Here is a 17,792-nt window from a genome sequence, read left to right on the forward strand (position 1 = left end):
ACCTCCTTGTATCAATGCAGGTTGGCACCTTTCCTGATAATTACGGTTTTAGATATTTCCATAATACAATCATTTCTCCTAATATGTTTATATTTGCTTATTTATAAATTACATACATATACTAACATATCCATAATTAAGTACAATAAAACACAAAAAATTGAAGTTAGAAAAGATGAGGCAAAAGTGAAAATAATTGATTCTACAGTCACTAGGAAATCACTGCAGTTTATTGTGTAAGAGAATGACCTTGTAGGAAATGATCTTTAGGGAAATCACTCTGGCAGTTGTATGTAGAATGAATTAGAGAGTGGAGATATTTGAGGAAGGGAGAGCAATTAGGAGGCTACCTGAAACAGGATGGTTGTTGTGTGAGTAAGTAGATAAGAAAAGATAGGAGAGATGTGGAGGAAGAAACAAAATTTGGCAACTGATGGAGAGAATGTGAAGGAGAGTGAAGAGTTGAAGATGACACCAAGATTGTAAGCGTAGAAGGAATTAAGGTGTCTCTGACAATAATAGGGAAGTTTAGAAAAGAGGTGGGGTTAGGGAGAAAGATAATGATGATGCCTCATAAGCCATCCATATCTTCTTATCCTAGGCACCTAACTCTGCCCCAAGAGAAATAAAAATGAGAAGTGTAGGACTCTTACTTTTGGGTCACTGCCCCCGAATGGAAAGCCTTTCCTCTTAAGGCTGTATCCATGAGGCTGTGGGTGCCAGGTTTTGGTTGCTTGAGGTAGGAAGTGGTGTACAGACAGCTGGACACTGGAAGTCAGTCCATTGGTCCTCACTTTGCATAACCTCTGGCTTAGAGGTTATGTTTTTGCGTAAGAACACATGACCAGAATGTGTGAAAGTCAGACCTTGAACACAGGTCCTCTGACTCCAAGATCAGCTGTCTATCCCATCTTGGTTTTCCTGTGATATTTAGGATAAATTTCATTGTCAGTGTTGTTAAATGCCAATACCTCTTAGAAGTCAATAATCTTATAAATAATTTCTTTAAAAAACAGAATAAGCCTTTATTCCATTATGAGTTTTCTAGCACTTCACGAGAAGAAGTTAGATAATAATCTGTCAACGATGTTGTGAAGGGTATTCTTATATGGGATAAGGGTCTGCATTAGATGACTTCTAAAAATCCTTTCCAAATGAAAGATTCTATGATTATAGCTTGCTAAACTTAGGGAACAAAAGACTAAAGAGTCATTTAATAGCAATCTTTCTAAAAAATTAATTGTGAGCTTTTAATCTTCAACAAAAACAAACATTTCAAGATATAAAGAATAGGAGAGAAAAGAAAAGACAAAAAGAAAAAAAAAGAAAAGATAATAAAAGCTAAATTCACTAAATTCACTAAAATGTGAATTTCTGCCAAGTAAGTTTAACACATACACATACACACACACACAAACACACATACCATGTTTAACAATATGACAACCAAGTCATAATTGTGTCCCCTCCACTTCTGTATTTTATTTTTATTTTTTGAACAAAGCATTTTTAAAATGCTATTAAAGTGTAGGGTCAACTAGGTGGCATAATGGATAGAATTCTGGGCCTGGAGTCAGGAAGATCTGACTTCTAATCTGGCCTTAGACATTAATATCAGCCACGTGTCATTTAACCAGGTTTGCCTCAGTTTCCTCATCTTTAAAATGAGCTGGAGAAGGAAATGGCAAACCACTCTGGTATCTTTGCCAAGAAGACCCCAAAGGTGTCATGAGGAGTCAGACATGACTAATACAACTGAACAACATGTTAAAAATGGTTTCTTAAAGCACGTTTTCATCATATCTACCCACACTACCCACTAACCTTCCTTCTCCTTCAAGTATAAGCCTTCCCTTATAACAAGTACTGTCTGTGTGGTCAAGCAGAGCAAATCAACACATACCACCATAATTCAAGTTGGCATTAATTGTGACTATTCTTTCCCCAATTCTATCTTCTCTCAAACTCTCCTCTTATCTCTCCACTTCACCTATTTTGCTGTTGATTATGATGTATTTCCACATTAACCTCTATATATGCATAAACACACACAGATGTCTCTTCCATCTTCTTTCTCCCAGATCAGATAAAAGTGAGGTTAATTTTGGGGTAAGTCAGTAAACATTTAACTGCTGGTTCTCAAGACAAAATGTACACACAACACACTTTTAAATTCAATCTTTATTATTAACATTTTCTCATCACTCTTTTAAGTCTTTTAAGTCAAAGAATCTATTCAACTCTGTATTTCACTTTACCTCTGTAGATTTACATTCATTTTCCAGGTTGTTATTCTTGTTCATAAGGCTTTTTATTTTTCATTTTGTTATACTGTATTCCAAGTTGTTGCAACGAAGTCTTTTGTGATCATAATTATAATTCCTTGGCGCTCAATCTCTTTTTTTTTCCTGGCTATTAGCAATGGTTGTGTTGTCATTAATGTTGTTGTCATCATCATTGTCACCCTGAAAAGCCTGGATTTTGGTTATGCCATCTCTGGATACATTCAATTTAAGGTGTATGTGGGTGTGTGTGTGTGTGGGTGTGTGTGTGTGTGTGTGTGTGTGTTTATTTCAGGAGGTAAATAATATATTCTTTCTATTGCTACTTTTCCTGTGGTTTTATTAATTTTGGACAATTTTCTTTTATGATTTCTTGAAATATGATATTCAGGGTTTAAAAAAATTGGTCATGGTTTTCAGAGTTTTTGTAATTCTTTTTTAATTAATTATTTTAATCTATATTCTTTTCCTCCCAAAACCCCATTTACAAATATGTGTAGTCAAGCAAAACAAATTCCTCTATTGGTTATACCAACACATCCACATATAAAATAAATACGTGTATGTGGATGTGTGTCGCAATCTGCACGCTGAGGTCATTAAATTTCTTTCAAGAAGTAGGTAACATGTTTTATCATGTATCCTTTCAATCTTGAGTTTAATAATTCTTATATCGTCTTTGCTCCTTATGTTTCCCAGGTCAATTCTTTCATATGGTAGATATTTCAAATATCCTTCTAATTTTTCAGACTTTTGACTTTGTTCCAATATTTCTTGTTGCCTCATTGAATCATTGAGTTCTGTTTGTCCTATTTTGTTTTTCAAGGTTTCAAATACTTGGCTGAGACTGACTTATTTTTGCTCTAAGATTTTTATTCTTTCTGTTCAAATTTTATTTTATAACCTTCTCTTTGGGTTCTTTATTTCTTCTATCTACTCTAAGACACTTTGCAAGCAAGTCATTCTTTTTTTCTGAAGTTCTACTTGTAATTGTTTTGGAGTTATTTCCTTCCTTTAAGAATTTATTTTTTAATTACTTTAACTAATAGTGTGTATTATCGGAGAAATCTTTCCCATTTTATTTTTGTCTATAGTTTCAGTATTTAGATTATGGCTTTGAGCCAAGACCAAGATCTGCCATCTCAAGCACTTTTGGATGGGGTTGCTATGTCCAGATCCTATTTTTCAATGTAGTCTGGAAGTGGCTTCTCTGTAGTCCTTGAATGGGGCCCAGGCCATTTTCTTCAAAGTCCTGGACTGGGATTACAACATTGTCCTGGGACAGAGATTTGGTACCAATCTCAGTTCACTGATACACTTTGCAACATCCATCCTGGGACATCTCCTGATTCAGGTCACATTTGACATTCACCACTTCCTGGTGCTGTAACTGGAGGTCAGCAGCTTTAGGTTTTAGCTCTGGAATGGCTTAACTTGAGATTGTACTACCTTTTGGCTAATCTCCTAAGGCATTCCTAGATTCCAAATTTCACTAGCTTCAGTCAAAAACCACTTAATCCCCAGAGCTTCTTCTTGTGTAGTCCTTTATGGGTTAGAGGAGTTTAGTGATTTTATTTTTGTTTCTGCAAATAGCTCTTTTCTTTCATTGTCAGTAATTGTTCTTGAAGAGATATGGGTTTAGCTAGAATCTTTAACGTTACCATCTTAGCTGGAAGCTTGCCTAATAATAATCTTAAGCTATTCTGAAATAGTCTACTATTGGTAGTCAGCAGCTGTGTTTGACAATAGACAATAGGAAAGAGGTAATAGGTATATTAAAACAGGAAGAGGATAGATGTCATTGTTTTGCTGTTAATAACACTGGCAATTTCTCAAAGTGCTTTCATACTTTTCATATTGAGTTTAATCTTAAATCTGTCACTGTGAGATGTTCTTCTCACTTTTATTGATGGAGAAACTGAGTCACATGTAGGCACGTTTCTTGTTCCGAGATCATCACCAAGTTAAAAGCAGATCTGAGGGTAGATCTCAAATTAAAAAAAAAATTTATAGAACTGATCATATTCATAGGCAGGGTAGGCAATTACCTGTAATCCAGAGATGGCAAACTATCTGCCCACATTTTGCAGTGGCCAGGAAAATTACTGAATGCAGCTCAAACTAGATTAAAATGTAACTGGAAAATGTTTAACAAAAGCAACCAAAAATGTACTATAGCATATATAATTTAAATTTGTGGTTTTTTTAAGCAAGCCCTATAGGCAACTAGGTGGTGCAGTGGATAGAAGGCCAGGCCTGGAGTCAGGAAGACTCATCTTCCTGAGTTCAAACCTGGTCCCAGACACTTACCATCTGTGTGACCCTGGGCAAGTCACTTAACCCTGTTTTGCCTCAGTTTCCTCATCTGTAAAATGATATGGAGAAGGAAATGGCAAACCACTCCAGCATCTTTGCCAAGAAAATCTCAAGAGTCAGACACAACTGAAAAACAACTGAACAACAGTAACAACAAAGTAAATATGTGGCTACAGGGATCTGTTTCTATTTGAGTTTGACAGTACTGCTGTAATACGTCTTGAGAAGGGTTATAGAAAGATTTCACCCCAAATATCTGCCCATTTGCCTGCTGAAAATCTATTATAAGATAGTCATTCCTTTGATGAAGCATTGTGTTAGAAATAAATAATATTTTATTTATATGTTTGTGTTGCTTAGTATCAGATTACCTTCTATCCTAATAACTAACTGAGATCCTGTCCCTGAGTGAAAAGTTTTGATGGGGAAGGGGAAAAGGACAAATTGTGGAGCATGGGAAATTGATTAAGGAGGATAGACCTAGGTAAGATAGCACAATGAGCAATTGATGGAAACTCCTTCTTTAGTGATTACAAAGAAATCTAGTATTTAAAGATAATTTCAGAACAATCTGATTTAGAAGAGTGGGCTGGATTAGATAATATTCCAGTCATAAATCTGATCACCCATCCCTCAGTATTCTAGTGGGGAATTTAATTCTTAAATGCCTGAAACCAAGTTTTTCAGGTTTCCTATTATAATTGGATCTTTCTTAGATTCATACATATATTTTGAGAACAAAAGACTGATAGGTCCTTTGTCTAGAAGAAAAAGAGCAAAACCTACCACTGTTATCCTAAAATTTTCTGATTGGACTATATACAATGGGCTTAAAAAGAAGAAAGTAAGAATGGTTCTGCACAAATTCAGAGACTTTTTGATCTAAGATACACAGGTAATGATCAAAAGTTGGAGATGTTTAAATGTGAAGCCATTAAAATAAACCATTTCTATGACCAAAGTAACTAATACTGATATGTCCAATATATAGTTGACAAGCACAAATTAGAATTACCCAATTAACCTAGAAGCAGGAACATTGTCTGATCTTCCAGAAAATTGTCCTGCTGTGAAGACAAGTCAAGGTTAAGATCAGCATTTCTAATGTGGCTATGGGTGTCAGCTTTCTATTATTCCTATTCTTGCTGATTCTAGTGGAGTGGGAGTAGGAAGAACTGTAAAGCTTATGAGTCACTTTAACCATAGATTTCAGCAAAAACTGGACAGTTATCTGGAACTTACACACTTTGATACAGCAAGAAAATTCTATACTGATTTTGTAACCAAGGAAACTCATGTAACCTCTCAGTACCTCAGGCAACCTGAAGGCTGTAAGTTACAGAAAAGTTCCACAAAGATTATATTTCGATTTCACTACCCCATTCCCCAAAAAATAAATCTTTTCTTATCTTTAATTAATTAAGGATTAAAGAGCAAGGAAGCTATTAAGCAAACCTGTAAATCTGAGAACCAGGACTCCATAGTGAGTTGTGGTAAAAATGATATATTATCCTGAAGCTATTGCTCCTCTGAGTGGGTTGAGGGTCTTCTCTAACAATTCTAGACAACCCTCTAAAGATAATCCCATTTACAGCAGTAAATATATTGTGAGAACTCTATAACTAACATCCTAGAATTATTGATGTGGGAGTGACTTTGGAGATTATCTCTGCAATAGTGGACTGCCCGCTGAGCCTAGTCTTTATGAGAGTGTGCAGAGTGCCTCTGATGCAGTTCCTCAAGTGAAAAAGTCTGGGAAGCCTGCTTCTGGAAGAGTTATGTTGACACATAATGGAAGTGCCTTGTAGAGACTTTTGGAGCATGCACAGACATTCCGTAACTGGTTCCAGTCCATTTGTCACATGATGAAGAGGAGTTTCTTTGATTAACTAAGACTGCAGAACCAGAACTGGGTATGTGGGGGGGAGGAGAAGGAGATGGAAGGTGGTATGGACATTCAAAATGCACTAGTTGGCTTTGTCCCTTATTTTTCAGTTGCTTTCCTTATACTTTGACTTCTCCTGGTCTATCAGTGTTCTGGTAAGAGAAGAGAGATAATGCTATAAGGCTACCTGTAGACCTCAGTTCTTTTCCTTGGTTTTGTTTTTTCATGATAGGTGAAGGAGATTAATCTGGAAGCTATGACCCCCTGTGAGCTTTGAAAAGTAAGGAGAACAAACCAGCAGAGGTCCAGGGTCTGAGGGTCAAGTCCATGCTGGATTTTGTAGTCAGTCCTGCAGTAATGTGTTGAGGAGTGAGAAGTGACTTTCAGGATGGTAGATGAGATCAGGACTCCTCTGGCAATGGTGCTAGTGCTGCATTTGGATGTGAACTTGGTGGGTCCAAACTGAGTGAAATCTGAGCCTACTCATCCTTAAGCCAACTTCTGTATGCAATGAGTCCCAGAAAGTTCACCTCCAAATGCAGCATTAGAATCACTGTCAGATGAGCCCTTTTCTCTTTAACCATCCTGAAAGTCATTCCTCACTTCTTAAGGCATTGATACTGGATTGGCTTCAAAACCCAGAACAAGTTTGACTCCTTGGCTTTTGGACTTCAGGTAGCTCCCTCTGCTGACTTTTCAAACTCTAAAGGTCACAGCTTCCAGATTAATCTACTTCATTTTAAATGTAAAAGCAAACCCTGAGAAAAAGAACTGAGATCCCTATTCACAGGCCAACATCTGGCATTACAGCATTGTCTCTCCTCTCTTACCAGAATGCAGACTGGAAGATGTCAAACCACAAGGAGGGCAGCTGAAGAGAAAGGGACAAGGACAACTAGTGCCTTTTGATTGCCCCCCTTCCCCAGTTATGACTCTATAACTGCAGCCAAAGAGGCTTTTCTTCATTATGTGGTAAGTGGACTTAAACCAGTTACAGAATGTATATAAATACTCCAAAATCTCCTCAAGGCACTTCCATTACATATAATCATGGCTCTCCTGGAAGTGAGCTCCCTAGCCTCTTCCACGTGGAGAATTGCATCAGTGGCACTCTGTGTATGTTCATAAACACTGGGCTCAGTGGCCAATTCTCTGCAATATCAAGTTGACCCTCCTCAGGTTATCAATGAGAAAAGAGGCTCAAATAAATCATGAGATATTTCCAAGGTCTCACAGGATAGTTGCTGTCAATTCATTTAGGTAGATCAGACACAAAATAAAAATAAGATCCAGTCCCCATCCCTAGTTTTCATTCTAGGAAAAGGATATGGCACATTCACAAGTAGATCAAAGAAGTGTAAGCAAAGCACTATTTGAGGTCAAAGAGGGAAGGCACATTACTGAGAGGAGACACCAGTGAAGATTTTCTAGAAGAGTTGGAGTCTGATTTGGGCTTTAAAGGATTGATAGGAATTCAACAGTTTGGATATGTTGGAATGGACAGACATTCCCAATGGTCTTTCCATTGCATCGTCATACAGTGTCATGGTGAGGGCTGAGGGTTGGAAAAAGGAGTTAGGGTGGTTTATCTGTCCCCAGGACCCATATCTGAGAATACCCTCTACTAATCCATTAATGCGTAAAAATGAAGAGCAAAAGAGGAAAGGAGGCAAAGAGAGAACAGTGAGAAGAAGGCATTTGTATTCATTCAGAGAGAGTGGAAAATGATGCAGTCAATAGAAGACTTAAAATACTACCACTCCTTCTCCAGAACTACTTCAAATCCTGGATATTGTAATAAACTATACTAACACCAGATATTTATTATGTGAACAGTAAACAAAATATGCTGCAATTGCCTACTCTAGCTAAAATTACATTCTGAGGATCAGTGATCCTTCTCTTCTCTAGTAATAAGCATAGTAAACTCTTTGAGGGCAGAGGCTGTTTCACGTTTGTCTTTGTGTCTCCAGTAACAAAATGTCCTGACCACATTAGGCACTTAGTTATAATTAATTTAATTAACTAATGGAGTCATTAGATTCAATGAAATGATACTTAAGTGAAATAATGAAAAGAGCTGTCATTTATATAATGACTTCTATAACTATTTAAGGTTTGCAAAGCACTTTACAAACATCATCTATCCTCACAACAACCCTAGTAGGTAGGTGCAATTACTTTCCTTTACAGATGATAAAACTGAGGCAAAGAGAGTGTAAGTGACTTGCCCAGTATCACATAGCTAGGCAGCTGCCTGAGGCAAAATTTGAATTCAGATCTTCCTAACTCTAAGTCCAATGCTCTATTTACTTCCCCCACTATGTGCCTGAGAACTGGAAGTTAATTAGACAGTGGGAGTTTGTTTTGCTTTGTTTTATTTTCCTTTTAGTAGCTATTTCATTTTGGCTCTTCTTTAATTGGGGAAAGAAGGTTGTAGTTTTCAAAGACTCAGCAGAAGCAGGCTTTTTTTTTCTTTTTTTGCACTCTAATTCTTTTTAACATTCTGGATAATCTTTAAATGCTTGTTTGGGGCTTTAAAAAAAGTATTTGTTTGTTTTCCCATTTATTTACATATTTGTTTGTTTTACTCTCCTTGCTTCAGTTTTCCTGACTTCTATTTCTTCACCATTATTACTAAAATTCATCATGTACTGTGTTCCCTCAAACATTCCTCCCTGAATACAATGAAATTGGAAGCCCTTCATTTGCTAAAGCATGATCCATGGGTGTGGTGTTGTTTCTTTGCTGACATCCGACTTTACCTAATAACTTAAGATATTTAGTACTTGAGAATTCACTTTGATATGTAATAAAAATCATTTATGAAAATCTTAAAGTCAGGGAAAAAAACTCAAGTCTCTATTTCTTCTTTTTTGAAAAAAAAAAACCCAAACCTAAAAGACTCCTGGGATTCTGCTCAGAGAACCAAAGATGTTTCCCCTCAGCTGAACTCGGCCACCATCATTGATATCCATCCTTCCTCCACCTACAGCATCCGCATGTATGCCAAAAACCGAATTGGCAAGAGTGAAGCCAGCAATGAGCTCACCATTACAGCTGATGAAGCAGGTACAGTCTGGCTTTTTTCTTGTTTAAAACTCAAAACAGCATTCCAGCTATTTCTGTGGGCTTGAAAATCCCATTTACCTAATATCTGTTTCTTTTCATGAATGAGCTAACCTATTTGGGAAATAAGTTTTCATAGCATAACTATATCTTTACAAGTGTCCTTTTTAGTGCCTTTGATGAGTGCATGTTTCTGTATCTACAAAAGACAGACAATATTCTGATTCTTCTGACTGATTAGCTGCATTCATGTATTTTGGATACTAATTTCAAATGGAAATTAGTTTTTAAATTATTACATTGTTGTTGTTGTCACTTATTTGTTGTTGTTTAGTTGTTTTCAGTCACGTCTGACTCTTTGTGACCCCATTTGGGGTTTTCTTGGCAAAGATACTGGAGTGATTTGCCATTTCCTTCTCCAACTCATTTTACAAATGAGGAAACTGAGGAAAATAGGATTAAGTGACTTGCCCAGGCTCACACAGCTACTAAGTGTTTGAGGTCACATTTGAATTTATCTTCCTGACTGTAGGCCCAACATTCTATCCACTACACAACTTAGTTGCCCAGGCCATTTTTTCCAAACCAACAAAATTTTTTCTTTTTAAAATGATTTATACAAGTATTTATCTCTTTCCCATTGTTCCCTTCATTGAAAAACAGAATAAAATGGAAAAAAAAACATAGTTTAACAAAATAAATTACCACAATTTCCAAAAATATATGTCTCATTCTACATTTTTAAGTCCATCACTTATCTGGCAGGAGGTATGTTTTATTTTCAGTCCTCTGGATTTATCATTTATCATTTTATTGGTCAGAATTTTAAAGTTATTCAAGGTTATTTTTTCTCTATAAAGTTGGTGACATAGTATAAATTGTTTTATTACTTCTGCTTACTTCACTCTATCAGACTTATAAAAGCAGGTTTTCTCAGTTTCTTCTAAAACTATACATTTCATAATTTATATGGCACAATAATATCCATTAAATTTATATACCACAATTTGTTTAGCACTTCCCTAATAGAAGGACACGTCATTGGATTCCAGTTTTGGGCTTCCATGATAAGAGCCGCTATAAACATTTTTGTACATATAGGTCCTTTTCTTCTTTCTTTGATCACTTTGATACCCCCAAAGTAATGGTAAAACTGGGTAAAAAAGAATATATCCACAATTTCATAACTTTAGGGTAATCATTCCACATTGTTTTGCAGAATGGATGGACTAATTCATACTTACACTTGCAGAAGTACCTATTTTTCCACAGTCCCTTCAACATTTGTCATTTACCTGTTCTATCATCTTTGTCAACCTAACAGGTCTGAGATGGAATCTCAGGGCTGTTTTAAGTTGTGCTTCTCTAATTATTAGTCATTTTGGAGCATTTTCCATGTTATAGTTGATAGCTTGGATTTTGTTCTTTGAAAACCACCTATTACCTAGACATGATAGTGCATACCTATAAGTCCTGCTACTTGGGAGGTGGAAACTAGAACTTGAGCTCAGGAATTCTGAGCTACAGCATGCTGAACTGATTCAGTGTGCACCCTAAGTCTATGACAAATATGATAAGCTCCTGAGAGCAAGGGCAACCAGATTACCTAAGGGGGGGGGCAAACAGGGTAGGTCAACACTCCCATACTGATAAACAGCGGGAGTGGGCCCAATGAGTGGCCAGTATACTTCTAGTCTGGGTAAGAATATGGAAACTCAAGAGAGAGAGAGACACAGAGACAGAGCGAGAGGGACAGAGAGAACGAGAGGAAGGAGGGAGGGAGGGAGGAAAAAAGGGAGGAAGGAAGGAAGGAAAGAAGGAAGGAAGGAAGGAAGGAAGGAAGGAAGAAGGGAAGAAGAAGAAAGATAGCCATTCATATCCTTTGACCATTTATATATCAGTTAATGGCAGTCTTATAAATTTGAATGTTGTTAACATATCTTGGATATACAGCTTTGAACAGAGAAATTTGTTATAAAGATTATTTTTTTTCTTCCTATTACCTGTTTCCCTTCAAATTTTTAATTGCACTGGTTTTGTTTGTGTAAAATCTTTTTAAAATTTACATAATACAAATTGCTGTGATTTCCTGTGATCCTTTTTATTGCTTCATTAGTCATGAACTCTTCCTCTATGCATAGATTTGAAAGGTAATTTCTTCCTTCCTCCCCTAGTTCACTCATGGTATCATGCCCTGTATTCATTTGTAGCTTATTTTTGATATATAGTATGAGATGTTGGTCTATACCTAATTTATGCCAAACTTATTTGAAGTTTTCTCTGCAGTTTTTGTTCAACTGAGTCTTTAGCATTAAACGATGTCTTTGCTGACCTCCTAATTTTGCAAATGAGAAAACTGAGCCCATAGTGGAGACATATTTTGCCCAAGTTTACACAGTTGATAAGCAGTGGTACTAGGAATAGAACCCATGTCTCTGAATATCTGTTAAGTGCTTCATTAATTACACCAAGCTATCTCCTACTTAGCTCACATATCTAAGACCAGATATACATATATACATATATATTTTTTTCAGTACTAACAGAGTTCAAATGAAAGACTAAAATAAATTTTATTTTTCTATTTATTTTATTTTTCTATTGTTTCACTTAATTTCATGGAATCTCAATCAGAGAATTCTCACTGCTTTTCTTGTAGGTGACTGGTTAACGTTCTTAACCAAGAGATAAGTAGGGTAATAGAATTGTGGTTGCTTAGGAGTAGGAAAGGGCAACTTGGATAATTGTGGGTGGGACAGTGCAGTTGTCTTGGTTTTTATAGAACCCATGAAACCATGAAAACTAGGTTAAAGGATAGAATGTAAAAACAATAAGAATGTATGTAATATGTACATATATTTAAATACTTGATTACAAAAAAAGCCTGGGTTTGGACCCTCTATTCAGTTTTTTCCCCTATTATATGTGACCTTGACTTTTTCATATGAGTACTCAGCCTTCTTTTGCCCAAACTGCACAATGATCATTGTAACACTTTGTTTTGTTTTGTTTTCCCCTTTCTTATGTCCAAATGATTTTGTAAAGATTAATGAACTATGAATTTTTACAGTTCTCTGTATTCCTTAGTGGTACCTTGATAGTGTGGATAGGGCACTGGAACTTGAGTTAGAAGACTTTTGTTTATATTCCAACCCTGACACCTACCAGCTGCATGGCTATGTGTTAAACACTTGATTTCTCTGAGCCACAATGCCTTCATCTACAAAACAGGGATAGTAATACCTGTAGTACCTACCTCAGAATGGCTGTGAGGCCCAAATGAGATAATTCATATAAAATTTATTGTAAACTTTAAAGCAATTATTATAAGTGCCAGATAAATAAATGTCCATCTGTCACATGTACTTGATAAATTTGAACCTGATTATTGATCTTCAAATGATCTCCAGTTTGAGCAAAATCCCCTTTGCTTCAGTATAATTATTATTTTAAAATAATAAATTTTGGGGGAACATTATCCACTAACAATGAAAGACTTTGCAATTGAGATTTTTAAAAATCATAACTCATGCCACCTTCCCACCAACCCCAGACATTTTCTATACAGTGACTGAATTTGTGCTTCATTTTGCTATGGGCCATGGCTGCTGGAACTAGCTATTACTTAATGATGATAATGCTTTAATTTCCCTTTCTATTTGGCCTCAGATTCAGATGGCAGTTGCCATGGCAGTGTCTCTTATTCCAAGCAGGAGGGCAGGTGAACAACCTTTCTGTTCTATGTCTGATCATTTACACACCACTGTCTTTCTTAGACTATTGCCAGATTGCTGATTCACATTCATTAGCTCTATCTGGGAGTGCCTTTTGATTTGAAGATCAACACTTGCTGGACTGTGTTATGCAATCTATCTTTTACATTCAACTTCCACTCATTTAACTTATGAAGTTGCAAGCATAAGTAAAACTCTTTTAAAATAAATACACACTCACACAATCCTGCTTTTGCTTTGGTAGATGGGCTCTCTCAAATGAAATTAAATGTCAATCAATTAATGTTTATTAAACACTGTACTTAGTGCCAAGGATTCGAAGAAAGACAGAAAAAAAATAGTCCCTGCCCTCAAGAAGTTCATATTCTAATGGTGAGACCACATATATAAAACAATGTATATACAAGATATTTAGAGTGTAAGTTGAAAGTGAACAATCTCAGAGAAATGGTACTAACAATAGGGTGGGCCAGGAGAGGCATCTGCAGAAGGTGAAATTTGAACTAAGCCTTGAAGAAATCCAGAGTACCACGAGAAGAGTAAGAAAGGGAAGCATTTCAGGTCTGGAGGACAGACAATGAAAAAATAGAGAATGGAGATAGAATGTCATTTTCAGATCACAGAATATGTGAAGGAGAGTAAATTATATGACCAGAAAGGTAGGAATTCATGAAACTGCAAAAGGCTTTGACTGAAAATGAAACACCTTGTATTTAATCCTGGATATAATGGAGCCACTAAAGTTTATTGAGTTAGGGATGCATGCACATGGTAGCTATGTAAGTGCATATGTGGGTGATATTGTGAAGGTAAAAATTGCAAGACTTGACAATAGATTAGATATACAGAAGAAATGTGGGGTCAGTATCATGATGACACTGAGATTGAAAGTCTGGGTGACTAGAAGGATAATGGTGCCTTTGACAGTAATAAGAAAGTTTAGAAAATGGAAAGGTTTTGGAGAAAAGATAATGAGTTTGGATTTGGACATAATAAAGTTGAGCTGTCTAAAATACATCAAATTTAATATTTCCAAAGGGGAATTTGTGGCTGCCTCCTGCCTGGAGGCCAGGAAAAAAAGGTTGGGAATGTAACCAAAAAAAACCTGCAATGAAGAAAAACTGAGGCACAAAGTTTCTGAGCGTGACAATTTATTGGCAACGTTAACAGATGCCAATAAGTGAGATTCCCAAAGCACTTCACAGGCCAGAGAAAGCAGTCTTCTCTACAGTTGGTTGGACTTACATTTAGCATAATCATTCTGACTTGCTTGCAAAAGGTGGTTTCCAAAGTCCATGGTAAGGAGAAAACACAGGGTCAGTCATCATCCTCTGGAAAGTCTGGAAAGTCCTATGTCAGTGACCACATATACCAGACTGGTCTCATACTAGGCTTATGGCCAGGTAGAACATCTTATGACCACATCAAGTCAATAAGTTCAGGCTGTAGCCCAGAGAGATGATGAAGTTAACTCTTATAAAGAAATCACACCATCTTGTAAACTTAATGTTATGTAGTCAAACTGTCTAAAAGATTTCACAGAGATCTGGGTAGAGAGGATAATTAAATTCACAAATGCTGATGAGATTAACAAGTGAAATAGCACAGAAAGTGAAGAAAAAAGAGACAAAGATAGACCTTGGGAGACACTCATGGTTAGTGGACATGACCTAGATGACTATCTAGCAAAGGAGACTGAAAAAGATCATACATGTCAGAGGAGAATCAAAAGAAAGCAGTATTATTAAAAAACTCATGAGGAGAAACTATCCAAGAAAAGAGGGTGATCAACAGTGTTAAATGCTACAAAGACTTCAAGAAGAATAAGGATTGAGACAAAGTCATTAGATTAACAACAAAAAACAAAAAACATTGGTAAATCCGAAGATAGTGAAAATGGTCAAGTGAGAATTCTTTTTTTATTTAAGGATGACAAGAAATGAAGAAATAGGCATGTTTTTAGGCAGGAAAGATGTTAGTAGATAAGGAGAGACTGAAGATGAGAGAGAAAGCAATTGAGAGAGTGAAAGACAGAGACAAAGACAGAGACAGAAAGATATGACAGAAGAACTGGGTCTCTTGTAGACAGGGAACAGGGACAGGGTCAATGATGTATGTCAATGAACTTGCCTTGATAAGGAGAAAGGCCACCTCTTCATGTGAGACAGTAGGGTAACACATTTGAGTAATGTGAAATGAGAAAGAAAGGAAAAGAGGGAGCTCTCAGTAAATGATTTCAACTCTGTGTGTGTGTGTGTGTGTGTGTGTGTGTGTGTGTGTGTGTTTGAGGTATAAGTTAAGAAGATTCCCCTCATTGGGAAGGAGTGTTGTGGGAAGCTTGAGGAGGGATGAAAAATTTGGAATAGCCACTGTGGAAGAGTAAGTACATTAGAAAGGTATAAAAGATTGCCTTGCCTCAATGAAGACCCAGTTGAGATATCATGTAGCCTAAATTTGTAGGCTTAGTGCAGCTTGTGATTTTTTTTCAGCTCCTTTTGGAAGCATGCCATGGGATCAAAGGAGGTAGAAAAATATTATGATCAGATAAAGGAATCCTGGCGTTCACCAATATGATAGAGGAAAACTTGGTGATAGCAAGATCAAAAGTATGGCCATCTCCATGCATCTCATATGGAATGATGGAGTAGGTTATAGGAACTGACTAGATTGAGGAACTGGAAAATGTTAGGGAATTTGAGAGAGCATCAATATATGTGTTGAAGTATGAGGGCAGGAGTTGGTACAGAGAGAAAGACTCTGGACCAGGCACTGAAGTAATTGAGGAAGGAAGTAGAATGTCCTGGGGGTGTTTATGTAATAGGCAATAGGCTTTGGATTGGGTGATAAATTTGAATAGCATGAATCTCAAGGGAAAATGGATTGCCTAAAGATAAGGAAGAGTCTAGAAATCACAATAGGGAGAAAGGAGTATTCCAATTCCCCTACCAAGATCAGTAAGTCAGGGGGCATGAGTGAAAGTATAATCTACACTGGAAAGTATACCTGGGAGTCAGTGTCATGAGGAGGGAGCCAGGTTTCAGTGAGTGACAAAAGATGAAAGGACTGAAAAAGGAAAAGGTTTAAGAAAAAAGCATGTTTGTTTATTGTGGAGCAGGCATTCCCAACATCATAGTGTACAAGGGTAGGTAGATCTGGAGGGAGACTTCAAGGAAGGAGGATTAAAATGGATGGGTTATGACAGACCTGCACAACTTGTAAACTTCTTGCTGCAGATAAGTTAGACTAGAGACAGACTGAATATGGTTGGTTGCCCCAGATGACATGACAAACAGGAGAGTGTGCAATGGCAACCCTACATTTTTCACTGGATGCCCAAAATCCTTTCGCCATACATAGTGCAGGCATAGGTTGTGGGAAAGAAGGTAGTGAGGGATGGCACAATGGCACAATTAGGTGTGTGCCTTGGAACCAGAGAGTTCAGAAATTTAAAAAAAAAATCAATTGACCGCATGAAAACAATAAATCACTAACAATAAGAGAAATGAGAATTGAAATAGTTCTGAAGTTTATCTCACTTCATGCAAATTGGTAAAAGTAAAAAAAAATAAAAGAAAGATGAGACTCATCAACCTTCCTTTCAAATTATTCTTCACAGTTTGGAATAATTTTATTCTCACAAGTAAGTAGAAAATAATGCTTAATGGATTTTCAATATTCCTTACCAGAATCTGTGATGAGCTTTACATTAAATGACTTGCTTCTCCAATTTCAGCTGCATCTTGAAAGTTGCATTTTATCTAGTGTTTTGTGACCTCATCTGAGTATGGCTGACCCTTTCATAATTTTCATTACAAAGCTGCCCTGTGAGAGTAAAAGATCAATAATATCAATGTCATTGAAAAATGTTTTTTTCCCATGTACATGGTCAAGAATGAAGGTTCAGGATTAGAGAAGGACCCTGGTATCATTTTTTTTGTTTTGTTTTGTTTTTTAAGTTACCAAGAGCATGGTAATTTCATTGTCATATATAAGTACAGGTTTCAGTACATAGTTCACTTGGGAAAGTGTTCTAGGCTTGAAAACTTAGCTGGAGGGTAAAAAAATGAAACAATGTCTTAAGGAAAGAATTAATATTCTATTTTGATACTGGTGCTTATCAGAGATGAGTGTTACTGAGAATCAGAGGATAGCAAAGTTGGAATGGAGTGGAGGCCATCTAGCCCAACTACTATAACTCTGCTGCTGCTGCTACTACTACTACTACTACTACTACTACTACTGCTACTACTACTACTACTACTGCTACTACTACTACAGCATTTGTATAGCACTTTAAGGTTTGCGAATCTCTTTACATATATCTCACTTAATCCTCACATAACAATCCTGAGAGGCAAATGCTATTATTATCCCGTTTTTAGAGATGAGAAAATGGAGGCTTAAGAGAGCTTAAGTGACTTGCTCAGGGTCACACAGCTAGTAACTGTCTGAGGCAGAATTTGAACTCAGGCTTCCTAACTCCAAGTCCATTAGTCTAGCCACTGT

At 36.7% G+C, this 17,792-nt stretch overlaps 1 protein-coding gene across 1 annotated transcript in view; it reads left to right on the top strand.

Moving 5' to 3' along the window:
- The window catches only part of DSCAM (DS cell adhesion molecule), a 778,395-nt gene that overhangs the window by 591,318 nt on the left and 169,285 nt on the right, over nt 1-17,792 (top strand). Inside the window, exon 15 of the mRNA XM_027843631.1 lies at nt 9,388-9,555. Within this exon, the coding sequence (XP_027699432.1) occupies nt 9,388-9,555 (168 nt within the window). The remainder of the gene's footprint in view (nt 1-9,387; nt 9,556-17,792) is intronic.

The sequence above is a fragment of the Vombatus ursinus genome, unplaced genomic scaffold (assembly GCF_900497805.2).
Source record: "Vombatus ursinus unplaced genomic scaffold, bare-nosed wombat genome assembly UNPS02014924.1, whole genome shotgun sequence".
Taxonomy (NCBI): Eukaryota; Metazoa; Chordata; class Mammalia; order Diprotodontia; family Vombatidae; genus Vombatus; species Vombatus ursinus.